Source organism: Trichomonas vaginalis, chromosome III, assembly GCF_026262505.1.
Source record: "Trichomonas vaginalis G3 chromosome III, whole genome shotgun sequence".
Lineage (NCBI taxonomy): Eukaryota > Parabasalia > Trichomonadida > Trichomonadidae > Trichomonas > Trichomonas vaginalis.
The window spans coordinates 182653-198265 of record NC_067205.1 but is presented as its reverse complement, the minus strand read 5'-3'; the positions used below and the strand labels follow the sequence as shown (position 1 = coordinate 198265).

At 35.5% G+C, this 15613-nt stretch overlaps 4 protein-coding genes across 4 annotated transcripts, besides 5 other annotated features; 2 read left to right on the top strand and 2 right to left on the bottom strand.

Moving 5' to 3' along the window:
• Positions 1-344: 344 nt before the first annotated feature.
• Positions 345-2707, top strand: TVAGG3_0612890 (leucine-rich repeats (6 copies)-containing protein; the record flags this gene model as incomplete). Its single annotated transcript, XM_001309389.1, has 1 exon — positions 345-2666. The coding sequence occupies one exon, from the start codon at positions 345-347 to the stop codon at positions 2664-2666; it is 2322 nt and encodes a 773-aa protein (XP_001309390.1).
• A 25-nt stretch (positions 2708-2732) lies between these two features.
• Positions 2733-3774: a mobile genetic element.
• Positions 3775-3929: 155 nt separating this feature from the next.
• Positions 3930-3967: a mobile genetic element.
• A 455-nt stretch (positions 3968-4422) lies between these two features.
• Positions 4423-4459: a mobile genetic element.
• Positions 4460-4505: 46 nt separating this feature from the next.
• Positions 4506-4645: a mobile genetic element.
• A 254-nt stretch (positions 4646-4899) lies between these two features.
• TVAGG3_0612840 (isoleucine--tRNA ligase, cytoplasmic family) lies at positions 4900-8143 on the bottom strand (the record flags this gene model as incomplete). Its single annotated transcript, XM_001309388.2, has 1 exon — positions 4917-8126. One exon carries the CDS (start codon positions 8124-8126, stop codon positions 4917-4919), a length of 3210 nt encoding a protein of 1069 aa, XP_001309389.1.
• A 720-nt stretch (positions 8144-8863) lies between these two features.
• On the bottom strand, positions 8864-10605 carry TVAGG3_0612830 (serine/threonine protein phosphatase 2A PP2A regulatory subunit B family; the record flags this gene model as incomplete). Its single annotated transcript, XM_051240097.1, has 1 exon — positions 9032-10594. The coding sequence occupies one exon, from the start codon at positions 10592-10594 to the stop codon at positions 9032-9034; it is 1563 nt and encodes a 520-aa protein (XP_051086684.1).
• A 525-nt stretch (positions 10606-11130) lies between these two features.
• On the top strand, positions 11131-11385 carry TVAGG3_0612820 (prismane/CO dehydrogenase family; the record flags this gene model as incomplete). Its single annotated transcript, XM_001309386.1, has 1 exon — positions 11131-11385. The coding sequence occupies one exon, from the start codon at positions 11131-11133 to the stop codon at positions 11383-11385; it is 255 nt and encodes an 84-aa protein (XP_001309387.1).
• Positions 11386-13292: 1907 nt separating this feature from the next.
• Positions 13293-14030: a mobile genetic element.
• Positions 14031-15613: the final 1583 nt, after the last annotated feature.

The following is a 15613-nucleotide window of genomic DNA, read 5'->3' as shown; positions in this document are numbered from 1 at the left end:
ATGTGGTTACAAGATTTCTAGTGTCTGATTCATTGACCTGTATCATATATTTTACAAAAATAAAAGAAATAGCTGGTCCTTCATGTGATATAATGAATGATTTCAAGGAAATAGGAGATCCGTAATTATATTTATCAATAAAAAATTTAGAAAAATAAGATACCAGAGAATTGAGCATTGTTTTATACTCTAATTAATCACTAATTAATGTTAATTATTTCTAGTTTGACAATTTTCAATAAAATTTATTTGCTCTTTCAAAATTGAGACAGTTTGATCACAATAAAAAAGTTTCTGTTTATTCTTCTAAACTTTTTTTGGTCAAAAAGAACAAAAAGTAAAATATGAATATTAGATGCGATATTAATGCATCGTGTGTTATCGATGGTGATTATATTTATGGAATTTTTGAATCAAATTCAAGTATTAAAAGTGTCGAAATCATTGGGAATATTGAAAAAATCCCTTCATTTTGCTTTTATAACTGCACAGAACTGGATAATGTTTCAATTTATGCAACAATTTACAGTATTGGTAATATGGCTTTTGCATTATGCTCAAAACTTAAGAATATTTCAATTCCAATATCAGTTAAATCAATAGGGTATGGATGCTTCACAAATTGCAAGTCATTAGAAAATATAATTTTGCCAAATCATTTAAAAAAGATTCAAAAATCTTCATTTTATGAATGTTCTAATTTGAAATCAATTAAGTTTTCGGATTCTCTTGAAGAGATCTCAAATAATGCCTTTTCTTTTTGTTCTAAACTAATAAATATAGAATTACCTCCAAATTTAAAAAGTATTAAGATATTAGCGTTTGGAAAATGTTCTAGTTTGACAAATATAATTATTCCTGATACTGTAGTTGAATTAGATATAACTGCTTTTATGTTATGCGAAAATTTACAAAGAATTCAATTGCCAATAAATGTTGTTGCGAAGAATCAAATGTTGATTGATTGGGAAGCATTCCCACGATATTGCATTATTCACTATAAATTTAAGAAGAATGATACAAAAATTCTTCCATTATCATATTATAAAAATCAAAGATTGACAGAGATCAATTTAAATAAGATATTTTTTGGAACTGAAGTTTTGGATTTACCAGAAAATCTGATTTCAATAGAAATGCTTTCATTCTACCATTGCTCTAATCTCGAAAAGGTAACATTACCTGCAAGTGTAAAACTAATTGGCAGACAAGCGTTTTATTATTGTGGGAAATTGTCAACAATAATATGTAATACTCTTGATATTTCTTTAAGTTTTCAATCTTTACCTGAATCAATAACAATCCAATTTCCAGAACCACAGTCAGGTTATAAAGCTTATGAATATTCCGGGCAGCAGTTTATCGAATTAACCATTCCAAGTAATATTATAGATCTTCCACCATTTTGCTATTATCGATGCAGTTTTGGTTTAATTTCACAAAATTCCATTAAAAAAATTGGAACTTATTGCTTTGCAAATGCAGAAATGACAGAAATAGATCTTTCAGGTGTTGAAATTATAGGAGATTGCGCATTTGCTAATTCACTAAATTTGGAAAGAGTCATTTTCTCAGATTCTTTAAAAATGATTGGTAAATATGCTTTTGCTTCTTGTAAACAATTAAGAACTTTAGATTTTAACATTCATCATTCGATTGAACTACAAGAAGGCGCTTTTTGTTCATGTGATGGATTGAATATATCATCAATTTTATCCAAAATAGAATATATTCCTGATAATTGCTTTGAAAATTTAGTAAATGTTCATGAAATTACAATACCATCATGCATAGAATTTATTGGAGATTATTCTTTCATTGGATTACAAAATACAAATTCTTTAATTATTGAAGAAGGAGTCAAAAATATTGGAAATTATAATTTCCTTGGAATCAACATCACATCAATTATTCTTCCTAATAGTTTAGTTTCTATTGGAGATTACTGCTTTTATTCCTGCAACAATTTGAAGAGTGTCAAATTTGGAAATCAAATAAACAGAATCCCAGATTATTCATTTTGGGAATCCTATTCGCTCGAAACCATTGAGATTACTGGAATTGTAACATACTATGGCGATTCATTTATCCTTGGGTCACAAATGTCAACTCTGAAGGTGCCATCAAATAGTTATTTCGGAAGTGCGATTTTAGAATACCGAAGAACTGTTGAAATTATTGAGTTTGGAAAAAATTGTTTTATTTCACCTCAAACAGAACGTTCAGGCCCTAATATTTTCAAAGAACTTAAATTTGGAGATAATATATCTTTTGCCGAAACATTAAAAGCCGAAAAATATTATTATACTGGATCAGAAAAGAATGATTATAATATGGATGGATCTATATTTAAAATGATATCGTCATATGCAGAGTCAGTTTATGTCCCAAATTCTTATTTAGCATCTACATTTTGTGGTAAACCTATAGTTTATTATTCGGCAGATGAATATAGTCAACAACACAAACTTGATGAATTAAAAAGAAAATTAAAACAGATTGATTACTCTTTGAAACAAAAAAGAAATAAAATTAGGAGTATCAATGAAATTTCATTTAAGACATGCATTATTTCAGATATGGAGACAGTAGATAAGAAACAATTTGAACAATTGAAATTCAATCCAAAGAAATCAATACTGTCTTTGTCCACTACAATTTTTTAAAAAATAAAATTTCAATTAAAAACTAGTTTTTTTTCTCCCCCAATATGAGAGTACTCTATGTGTTAAGGGTGCACACGAGAGGATCATGTAAACTTCAGAATTTAGAACCTTATTTTTAGGCATTATCTTGGCTACCTATTTAGGCTCGAAAAGCAAAAAATATCAAAAAATACAACTTGACTCCATTATGACCCTTTCATGGAGGTAGTTTTTATCCGCTAGTATTTTCCCTTTGAATCTCTTTACAATTCGAAATCAAATTCAAACCTCAGTAGAAGAAAGGAAGAATCGACTTACTACGGTTGTAATACGAATAAATACATATATTTAATTATTTTTATTTACATAATAATTGTTTGAAGCTCATATTCCAGCAAATTTTTAAATAAAAACATTCAAATGTTGAAAATGTTCATATATTTTAATAGGGTTTTGGCACTTTATTGAGGAATTACTACATACATAGTCGAACTGAACTTGATATTTTGAAATTTAAATTATTTATCAAAATTAAAATTTAACTTGAAATTTATAATTATTTAGTCATATTTTGCATAATTCTAAGTAGATTTTGTAAAAAATCAAGAAAGAAAAATTTTAACGTGCTTTATTTTTTCTTTTTTATAATAATACATATTATTATATAATTAACATATTCATAATGTTTCACCCTTTCAAAAATATAATCCTCCTCCTCTCAAATAAACGTACATACGGGTGGCCTCTTTTTTCAAAAAATTAAAATTTGAAATTTTGGGCTCAAATATTAGAGATTTTTTCAACCTTCAACGATATATGTTGTCTATATCAGACCTCCTTTCTTTTTGATACTTAACATTGTTCCTAAATCTTAGCCGTTAAGGCTGTTCTGAAAATATTTTTTTTATCGAAAAAATTCGAAAAAAATTCTTAAAATTCAAAAATCCCTTAATTCCTGAGGATTTTGGAAAAAAGTTTTTACATGAACATGTGTATATTATATGAAGTATATTGATAAGGTAAAAATCAAATTTTATTGCATATTCGTCGAGAAAATAAACTAACGAATCCCTCAAAATTGAGAGGGTAATCCTCCTCCTCTCAAATAAACGTACATACGGGTGCACCCTTAAATCAATTTTATCAACACACATAATGAAATATCTTGATTATTTTATTGATTTTTCGTTGTTTTGAGGAAAATGGAGTTTGAATTATAACATGTTTTATTTAATAAGAAATAAAGCACACCATATTCTATAATGCATGAAGATATACTTACCTTGTTGTAAACAGAAATTCATCAAAAGTGACACCTCAGAAAAGCTAAAATATTGAATTTTTGGAACTTTTAATAGAGCACGTTTTTAAATATTAATTAAAGTCAATTTTATTTTTCATATTCAAATGGACTGAGTGTTAACATTTAACATTTTTTGCTAATGGCGTCAAAAATTAGGCGTAAAGCAAAAATTGATATTTCATATGGTTTTATGATAGATAAGCATTATATTCCCACTCATTATATTCGTAAATTTTGAGGTTTATCCTTCGCTTTTAAGATCATTGAATTTGATTTTTATATAAAATAGTTATATATTAGAAAATAATATGAGTTTATGTGATATTATTTTTCAGAAGATTTCATTCTATATGCCTATGAAAAGTACTCTCAAAACCAACTTTTTCCTAATTATAATTAAATCTAGAATATTGTATTATGCTTAGTATTATTTCATTTTTCTCATTCAATTTAGAATTTACAAATGTCAAAAAATTGAGAGCTGTCACTTTTGATGAATTTCTGTTTATTACAACCTCACTAAAAAGTTGCTTTCAAAATCATTTGATAATTTTAAGGGTGCCCTATAACGATAATGTAAACATCACAAAATTAACCTTATTAGAACTCGAATGAATGGATTATCCAGATTCTAGTTCTCAATATAATAACCTTAAAAGTGCTTTTCTGAGGGTGGTCTATCGTCTATAGGGCACCCTTAAAACCTTTATTTTTTTTTCAAATACAGTCAATATTCGGATTAATTATTATTTTCTCTTCGAAGAGATTTTTCACGATTCCCTTTTGTTTCGATATGGTAATATTTGAGAAGACATTTGAACTTGAAACATCATCGCCTAACTAGGCATATATTGGCATCATATGTAATAATTATTTATTTCTGAATTACAAAAATAGAGAATATTGAATAAAGAAAAAAATCGTAATGTTTTTTTATTGAAATAAAAGAAAGAAAAAAATGAGAGAAATTAAGCCTTGACGAGTGTAACTGTGACTACGACATCACCGATCTTATCCTCGTATGTCTTTCCGCCGAACATTTCTTCACCAGCAGCAGACTTTCCTAAGTTGATTGGGAACTCGAGGTTTGTCTTGATGTGCTGCTCTTCTCTGCGAGCTAAGACAGCTGTGACATCGTTTTCTCCCTGTACTTCGATGTAGATCTTTACCTTGTCTGTTGGGACACATCCGAGAGCCTTTCTTGCAGCCTGAACACGAGCGCGGATTTCACGAGCGACGTTCATTTCCTCGATCTCCTTAGAGACAGAGATATCGACGAAAGCAACAACTTCTCCATCGACACCACCGAAGAACTTGTTCTCATCCAATCCAACGAGAGAGCGAGTGACGTCGACTTCGTCTGTGTTTACAGTGACACCAGCGACTTCGAACTCAGGAGCTGGCTGACCGTTCTGCTTTGCGTGGATTGCCTTGTCGTAGATCTCAGCCATCTTCTCGAATGGGATCTTTGTGAGTGCCTCTCTGACTTCCTTGAGCTGCTTTCCGAGTCTCTTTCCGAGGAGTCTTCCATCAGGAACAGCTGAGAACTGGACGTACTTCTTCTCATCTGTCTCGTAGTCGATCTCGAGGATGTTGCACTCCTTTGTGATGTAGTTTGTCAAGTCGTGGACCATCTCCTTGACTTCTGGAGAGCAGACGATTGTGATAGCCTTCATTGGTCTTCTGACTGGGATCTTCTTCTTGTCTCTGACGAGTCTTGCGATCAAGATTGCGGACTGCATGAGTTCGACACGGCGCTCGATGACAGAGTCGATGTGCTTCTCGTCAGCGGATGGGAGCATGACGAAGTGGATGGACTGGAGCTGCTCTGACTCTGGGAGTGCTGGCTTCAAGTGCTGGTAGGCGTACTCGGCGAAGAATGGAGCGAATGGAGCCATCAACAATGAGAGCTGAAGGAGAACTTCGAACAAAACAGCGATACCTGTCTCGGCATCCTTTCCCTTCTTCAGGCGGTCTCTGTTGAGTCTGACGTACCAGTTGTTGAGCTGGTCGATGAACTTGACAAGCTCTGGGAGAACGTTGTAGAGCTGGTAGAGACCCATCTCGCGGTGGACGTGCTGGATGAGGCGGTTGATCTTGGAGAGGATCCACTTATCAAGGATGTTCTCTGATGAGTATGCGAGCTCTGTGTTTCTCTTGAAGTTGTTTCCGTGGCGGATGACTTGCTCAACCCAGAACTTGATTGAGTTCATCCATGGAAGCATTGTCTGTCTGACAATCATGGCGACATCGTCATCCTTGAATGAGAATGGATCGGCGTGGCAGGCTGGTGAGTTTGTGAGGTAAAGTCTGACTGCATCAGCACCGAAGCGGTCCATGATGAGCTCTGGATCTGTATAGTTCTTCTCTTTCTTGGACATCTTCTTGCCGTCAGCTGCCATGATGAGGCCGTTGACAATGACGTTCTTGAATGGTGATGGGTGGCCAAGGAGTGAGGAGAGAATTGTCATCGTGTAGAACCAGCCACGTGTCTGATCGAGGCCTTCTGCGATGAAATCAGCCTGGCGCCACTCCATGCCGGAGAATGGGATGTGGAACTGTGAGAATGGCATGGAACCAGACTCGAACCAGCAGTCGAAAACTTCTGGAATGCGGTGTAAGACGTTGCCTGTCTTTGGTGACTTGAATGTGATCTGGTCAATGAAGTGGCAGTGGATATCCTTGATGCCTGTAACACCGGAGAGTTCCTCGAGTTCCTTGATGGAGCCAATGCAGTAGAATTCTGACTTGGCATCATCTGTCCAGATTGGGATTGGTGTGCCCCAGTATCTGTTTCTGGAAATGGCCCAGTCACGAGCGTTCTTGAGCCATTCGATGAAGCGGCCATCGCGGATTGAGTTTGGAACCCAATGAGTGTTGTTTGTATTCTCGATGAGGAGTTCGCGGTGCTTCTCGATGCGGACAAACCATGATGGAATGCAGCGGTAGATGAGTGGTGTGCCAGAACGCCAGCAGTATGGGTATTCGTGCTTGATTGTCTCCTTCTTGATAAGGCGGCCTTCCTTCTTCAGGCGATCCATGATCTGGGCATCGGCATCCTTTACGAAGACGCCCTTGTAGTCTGGAACTTCCTCTGTGAAGCAGCAGTTATCATCAATTGGGCAGACGATCTCGCCGTCGCGTGTGATGATGCCGTGCTTGAGGCAGGCACCATAGTCGTCCTCACCAAAGCCTGGAGCTGTGTGGACGATACCGGAACCGGAATCATCTGTAACGTAGTCGGCTGTGTAGATCTTGAAAGCGCCGTGCTCCTTCCAGTTGGCGAAGTATGGGAAGAGTGGCTCGTACTCGATGCCAACGAGGTCTTGGCCGTCCATCTCTTCGAGGATCTTGAAAGCATCCTTGGCCTTTGGTGGGTAGAGGGATGGGATACGGCACTTCATCGTGATGTACTTCTTGCCTGTTGCGTTATCAACGAACTTGGCGTATTTCATCTTTGGATTGACAACAAGGATGAGGTTGGATGGAAGTGTCCATGGTGTTGTTGTCCATGCGATGACTTCGAAGTCCTTGCCTGGGACCTTGAAGGCAATGTAGATGGCTGGATCTGAAACTGAGCGGTAATCAAGACCAGCTTCGAAGTTGGAAAGTGGTGTGCCGCAGCCATATGAGTATGGCATGACCTTGACGCCGCAGTAGACGTTGTCCTGCTCCCAAAGCTGCTTGAAGACCCACCAAACAGATTCCATGAATGTGACATCCATGGATTTGTAGCTGTTGACGAAGTCGATCCAGCGGCCGCAACGTCTGACGACGCGCTCCCAATCCTGCTGGTGCTTCATGACGATTGAGCGGCATTTCTCGTTGTAGACGCCAATACCCATCTCCTTTTCGATGACTGTCTTGTCCTTGATGTTGAGCATCTTGTCAACTTCGTGCTCGACTGGAACGCCGTGTGTATCCCAACCAAAGCGGCGTGGAACAGAGTGACCTGTCTGGTATGCGTAACGTGTAACGACATCCTTGATTGTACCAGCAAGAATGTGACCGTAGTGTGGTGTGCCAGTAGCAAATGGTGGACCATCATAGAAAATGTATTCTGGACGGCCTTCGGCGAGCTTGTTGGATGTCTTGAAAGCATCGATTTCATCCCAATATGTTAGGATTTCCTTCTCAATATTCGCTAGTTGCTTTTTTTCGTCAACGGGCGAGAACATTTTGAAAATGGTCCAGGTCAGAGAACGATAAAATTCTATCGTCAAAAATTACATTCGAGAGGAAACTTTGACATCGTAGAATCATGCAATTTTTCTTATTTTTAATTTAATATTAAATGGATAAAATCACCATTTGAGATTAATATGGCCGAATTTCTTCTCAATTTTTTGACATCATACCACCAATTCTATGAACTAAAAAAAAACTCATTGAATGACATGTTTGACAGCATAACCTCAGAAAGAAGTCATACCCAATATAGTGAATTCTACAGATATTATTAAAATATTCAATATACATCTAATAATTTTACCAAAGATTACATGAGAAAGTTTATGCATGGAAAACGATCTCCAGCTATTACTCTCAATGCATAATGCATTGATATTATTTTTGGCATATGAACTCGTATTTTTGTAATATTCTATATAAATTATCCATCAAATAATAGATTTTCATCAATTATTACAATACAAATGCAATAGACTATGCTAGTATTGATTTAATATGCTATCCAAATGATATTATATCGTAGAAAATCTTTTTGATCATTATAAAATATGAGATTTAAAGGATGATCTCCTATAAATTATTCAAGTAGATAGCTTAGAAAAACTATTGCAATAGTTTGAACAATCCGAAATAATACAGGCGATTTCACACTATTCGCTCTTTTCATTAGAAAGCATTTTTCGCATATAAAATAGAAGTATTATTTGAGTAAATTAGATTTTAGCTATAAATGAACATAGATAACGTAAAAAATTTGAGTTGAAAAATTTAATTTTGAAATCACGAACTATATTGTGATCGTCAGGAAGACAAAATTCTTAGATCAGTTATTCTTATATCATAAATCAATTTTTATTAATAAAATCATTTTCAAATCTGAACAAACTCAATTTTATGCTTCATTATTTACAAAAACAGCATCAACATCAGCATTCTTTTCCTTGGCGTCAATTGTCGAATCTTGCGTCAAGGCCGTATTAATAACAAGTTTCCACGTATCGCGTTCTCCCGCAATGCGATTAGCTTCCTGCAAGCTCTGCGACTTCATCGATCGGCTAAATGCCTCGAATACGTCGCTGGCCGTCTGCATGCAGATTCTAATGACGGAAACTGCCAAATTTTTAATGGCTGGGTTCCAGTGATTTGTACCAGTCTTATAAAGGAATGGACAAATAATAGGGTAAAGTTCTTTGGCGTTTGCTTTAATGCATTTGATGAAGCGATCATTCTTCCAAAGAAGCATTCCTGCTTCAGAAACCTGGAAGTTATCAGATGTAATACATAATCCGACTCTGTGGAATAGGTCAAACATCAATTCTTTGAACTGTTCATCGCTCATTGAATCGAAAATCTTTGAAAATACGGAGATAAAGATCAGTTCCTTGAGAGAACATGACACTGGCCAGATTTTAAGCAGTTCCCTGACTATAACTGGTATAAGCGTAGCGTCTTTCTTGATATATTGGTTGACACAGTCGAAAAGTCTCTGATGGAATGTATGAAGGAAGTTGGATGTGTGAAGAGGAAGCAAAATCTTTGTAAGGAAGTCTTTGTGCTCTTGTTTAAGAGGGATCGCGTAACCGTTAATAATCGAAACCATAATTTCAAGCAATTCGAAGATACCGGAGAAGTATTTCGTTTCATATATATATGTATAGAAAATGTGTTGAATGGCTTGACGAATGAAAGGTCTCTTTGAGACAAATTTCAGGTATAATCTGTGCAAAACCATTTTAAGGGAATCACGCTCTCTTTGATCGGAAGAGTTAAATAGGAGGAGGAACTGCACAATAAACGATGCATCTACGTACTGTTCTACTGAAGCTGGCTCTAATAATGCTGATTCAAGGAAGCGCTGGAAGATTTGGTAGACCAATTCCAAGTGCGGCCAAGCAGACTCGTAAATTGTATCGTTAATATCATCTCCGATCATGGGAACTTTCGCCAAATCTGGGATTGGAGGAAGGGAACGAATAATGTTAGCTTTGATCATAGCGAATAATGCCTGGATTGTTTCTGGTTCCATTAAGCGATAGAATCTTGGTTGAGAAATGTGATCTAAAATTTCTTGCAAATAAGTCTGTTTCATTGTTTTACTTTTAAGATCGGCATAATCTGTAGTGAAGTTACAGATAATACGACATTGCTGAAGTTTTTGGCGGAGCATGTCATCGAATTTATCTTCTGTAACTGAAGAAAGAGGTGGAAGCTCATCGATTTGACCAAAATCACCCGGTGAATATGCAGATGGATTGGACCTTTGAATACCAATATCTCCGAAGTTATCCGCTTTTGGTGGTTTAATCGTTGGTCTATTTTTCAAGATTTGATTTGCATTTTCGCTCGATTTTCCTTGCCCATTCTTGTTCTTTCCCGAGTTTGGCTTCCCTGGCTTAGCTGGTCCTCCTTGCTCTTTCTGTCCAATAACCTTGCGAACACTAGAACGAGGAGGCATTGAAAAAATGTAAACTTTATATGCTATCGTTACATAATAAAGAACGTTATTTTGTCATCAGAATTCTTCCTTCGTCATCGGATGCTTTTTTTCATCAATTTATGAATTTGGAAATAATTTCACAAAATCCTTTTATAAAAAATTGCCTGCTGAGATTTTTTTTTCACCACAAGTTCTCAAAAAAAAATTTTTTTTAATAAGAGATTGAATGAAACAAATTAATCAAAAGGAAAAAGTTAGGAATTGAAATATAAGGCAGAAACAAAAAAACATTCAAAAAAATGTCATCGAAATTGAAACAAATTATGAAATTGATAAATTTGGCTTTGCTAGTGATAATATGGGTACAATAGAAAATACTTTTTACTGATTACTCACCTAAAATTTTGTCTTTACTGAGATTTCCTCTCTTTTTGAATACCAAATAGCATTCCTTTCTTTCACTGTTTGCTCAATATACATACAAACATTTACAAATATTATAAAATATGAAGTAATAATATGGATGAAAAAATAATTTTTCCAATATGTATTATATGCCTCAGCATCTACACTCGGATCTCAACAAATGGCCCTCTTCTGCATATGTGCCAAGTCCTATCTTTGCCCAGGCGAAAAGATGTTCTGTTTCCAGTACCAAGAAACAAACGACAATGCTCACTGCAAAAGAAAGTGTGTTTATGGTCAAATTCCCCTCTGCAGCTAACATTGAAGATGAAATGATTCAAGTTTGCAAGGAAATTACACATGCACTTAAGGATGGCGTTGTTTCCAAAGAAGTTGGTCTTTAAATCAACAAGACACTCTTCATGACAATCATCAACGCTAACAATTGTTGATGATAATGCTCTTACAAAGCAATTAAACTACGCCCACGAAATTATGAATAAGCTTGCTAAGTAACAGATCACAGCTCCACTCGGTGTTCACTCACATCCAAACCCATATGCTGTTTCTCTTCGCGAAATGATCCTTTGCGGTCTCAAAGGTATGGCTGCTTATGCACACCATGCTTCTATGATCTGCAAGCATGACAAAGAAATCTACAACTACGAAGTCAAGGCTTTAGCTCAGATCTCCAAGAAAGAAGACACCAACAAGTTTACTGAACTCTGTTTAGAAACAGACAGATACTAGTGTGCTCAGGGGATGAAAAAAAAATTGTTTCATTAAAATTGAGATGAGAATTTTACGTATAGTAATAAAATTGATATTTACGTGATACTCATTATGTTGGTTAATTTTCAAGTTACCATTGTCAAACGATAACTCATTATTTTTCAATAAAAAAATTTGAGAGCGGTACATCTCACAAAAATTGACATTGTAAAGTTAGTCAGTTTACAATTGTAAAATGGCAAATTTGCCACTTGTTTGCCAACTACAAAAAAAGTTTGGCGCCAAATCGCAAAAGTGTCATAATCTCATGGTGGACCACAGTTGGAGTCGCCGCCGACAATCCACTTGCTGGGATGCTACGCAGCCTTTGATCTGGCCAATCATAGTGCTGCTCCATCCACATCAGCAAGTGATTTCGGCAGGAGATCCCCAATCGGTCTTCCATGAGAGTTCCACAAGCCAGAAGCGCAATACCTGTGCAGTCTAACTGCTAGGATATAGTAGCTAGGCTGTGTAGGTATTGCGCTTCTAAGGATATTAGTTATCCGTTATTGCCCTCATTCATTTACACTACCGCCCCCTGGTCCCAAAGGGCCAAGGATTCTGTAATTACTCGAGCAGGGCAAAGTTCTTCCGAGATCTCTCATTCCATCGAAAGATCTCGGAAGAACTTTGCCTTAAACTACTCAATTACTGTTCCCTGGTTTTCAAAGAGCCAGGGATTCTGTAGTTGATCTAATAAGGCAGAGTTTTTTCCGAAGTCTCTCATTTGATGAGAGGCCTCGGAAGAACTCTGCCTTAAGATAGCGTACTTGTGATCTCTAACAATTTGTGTGTCGGAGAATGTAAATTTATTCGACTAGGACAGAGTTTTTCCGAAGTCTCTCATTTGATGAGAGGCCTCGGAAAAACTCTGCCCTAGTGTAATGTAGTTGTGGTACTTGGCCCACAAAAAGCGAGAGAACATGTCTGTAATTCGTTTATGCTGAAGTTATCTGGATGTCTCTCAAATGAGAGAGGAAATCCAGATAACTTCAGCATAAGTTAATGCATATGTGGTTCTCTGGCTCTTTGTCGGCCAGAGAACGAATAAAAAGTTTAATGGGTGAGTAGGCTCGATGGATGCCTACTCATTGCAAATATACGTTATTTTTTTCCTATGAGAAAATAGTTTTCCAGTTTTATAATACCATATGTTTTATTTCTTCATATATATAATCTAATTTTCTTATTAAACCCTAATTTTTCCGTGTGTTTCGGAATCTCCGCATTCAAAACTGCGTTTTCCGCCATCAGAACGCGAAAATATTCACTACATGAGGAGATAAAGAAGATTCTATCTCACCAAAATTCCAAAAAAAAATTGTTTTTCTTTTTTTCTCGCGAAAAATGTACTTTTTGATTTCGAAATTTTCGAAACGTGATTTTTTTGGAAATTTTTGTGAAACTTAAATATGGTGAATCTGATTTATTATGTGTTCTTTTATTATGTTCACTTAATTTTGAGTTTTACGCAAATTTGAAATTATGAATTTCGGAAAATCTCTTTTTCTCCTTTGGAATAGGTTATATATGAAGAAATAAAACATATGGTATTATAAAACTGGAAAACTATTTTCTCATAGGAAAAAAATAACGTATATTTGCAATGAGTAGGCATCCATCGAGCCTACTCACCCATTAAACTTTTTATTCGTTCTCTGGCCGACAAAGAGCCAGAGAACCACATATGCATTAACTTATGCTGAAGTTATCTGGATTTCCTCTCTCATTTGAGAGACATCCAGATAACTTCAGCATAAACGAATTACAGACATGTTCTCTCGCTTTTTGTGGGCCAAGTACCACAACTACATTACACTAGGGCAGAGTTTTTCCGAGGCCTTCATCAAATGAGAGACTTCGGAAAAACTCTGTCCTAGTCGAATAAATTTACATTCTCCGACACACCAAAATTGTTAGAGATCACAAGTACGCTATCTTAAGGCAGAGTTCTTCCGAGGCCTCTCATCAAATGAGAGACTTCGGAAAAAACTCTGCCTTATTAGATCAACTACAGAATCCCTGGCTCTTTGAAAAACCAGGGAACAGTAATTGAGTAGTTTAAGGCAAAGTTTTCTCCGAGATCTTTCGATGGAATGAGAGATCTCGGAAGAACTTTGCCCTGCTCGAGTAATTACAGAATCCTTGGCCCTTTGGGGAACCAGGGCGGTAGTGTAAATGAATGAGGGCAATAACGGATAACTAATATCCTTAGAAGCGCAATACCTACACAGCCTAGCTACTATATCCTAGCAGTTAGACTGCACAGGTATTGCGCTTTGCTTGTGAACTCTCATGGAAGACCGATTGGGGATCTCCTGCCGAAATCACTTGCTGATGTGGATGGAGCAGCACTATGATTGGCCAGATCAAAGGCTGCGTAGCATCCCAGCAGTGGATTGTCGGCGGCGACTCCAACTGTGGTCCACCATGAGATTATGACACTTTTGCGATTTGGCGCGCCAAACTTTTTTTGTAGTTGGCAAACAAGTGGCAAATTTGCCATTTTACAATTGTAAACTGACTAACTTTACAATGTCAATTTTTGTGAGATGTACCGCTCCTTCAAAAAAATTTACCCTTTTCTCTTATTATTTGGTAGAAACACTTGATTTTGTCCCTAAAAGTGTCACGACCAAAAAAAATTACAAAGCATGTCAAGTACAAAGCAACCAGTAAATGAAGGCGAATGCAATTTAGCAGCCTTAAGCCAATTGAACCCTTCAAATACCCTAGCCAAGCTTCAAAAAATTATTTCGGAAGTCAATTCAAATAATATTTTAACATCATCAGCAGAAATTATAGATTTAATTAAAACTAACAAAATATCCATCAATATGGCAATTTACTTGATTAGCGCTTTTTCGGAAATTCGTGAAAAAGACATTAATTTATTTTCAGAATTCTATCAAAGATATCTAACGAATTCTCATGCGTCATCAAGCCGATAATATTAAATTAGCAACGCTTCTACATTATAAAGGTTTCAATTTTGAAAATTTAAGCCTAAAATGACAGAAGAAGCAATTCTCAATTTATATTCAAAAGAGTCTCCTATACTATATTGCATGGGATTTAGTTGATGACCTTAAAAGTAAATTCCCAAATCTTAAAAATTAACACGAAAGTAGATGATGAAATCAAACCACTTGATTGTGCAATTAAATACGGATCAGAATTATGCTTCAATTACATGAAAAATTTAGGAGCTAAATACACTAAACACTCTGAAGAATATGCTGTTAAAGGAGGAAATAAAAACATATTTATGCAAATGGTAGAAGAAGGTGAATCATTTAATAAAATGATTAATACAGCATTGGGTTATCAAACACTATGAAATTGCTGAGTATCTTAAATCAAAACTTCGGACAAAATCCTGATTCAATAAGAGAATGCATGTATTTTGGAAACTTTAAAGTTATTTCGTATTTACTTTCTAATGGGGCTGACATCAACAAACCTTATTATATTTTCTTTTCTTTTCATATTCACAATTGGTTTATGACATTCTCTTTCTTATCATATTTATCATTGCTTATATGGCATTCTCTTTCTTATCATATTTATCATTGCTTTATAAAATTCTTTGATCTTAGTATACTCCACTTTCTATTGCAATCAAAACAAATTCAATCGAAATTGTCAAATTCTTTGTTGAACATGGCGCTGATGTTGACATGAAAATTATTCTCTTTCTCTTCATATTTGTCATTGCTTTATGATATTCTCTTACTTTTCATGTTATTCATTATTTTATTGTATTCTCTTTCTTTCATATTTATCATTGATTATTGATTTTTTTCTTTTCATATTTATCATTGATCTTATGACATTTCTTTCTTTTCATATTTATCA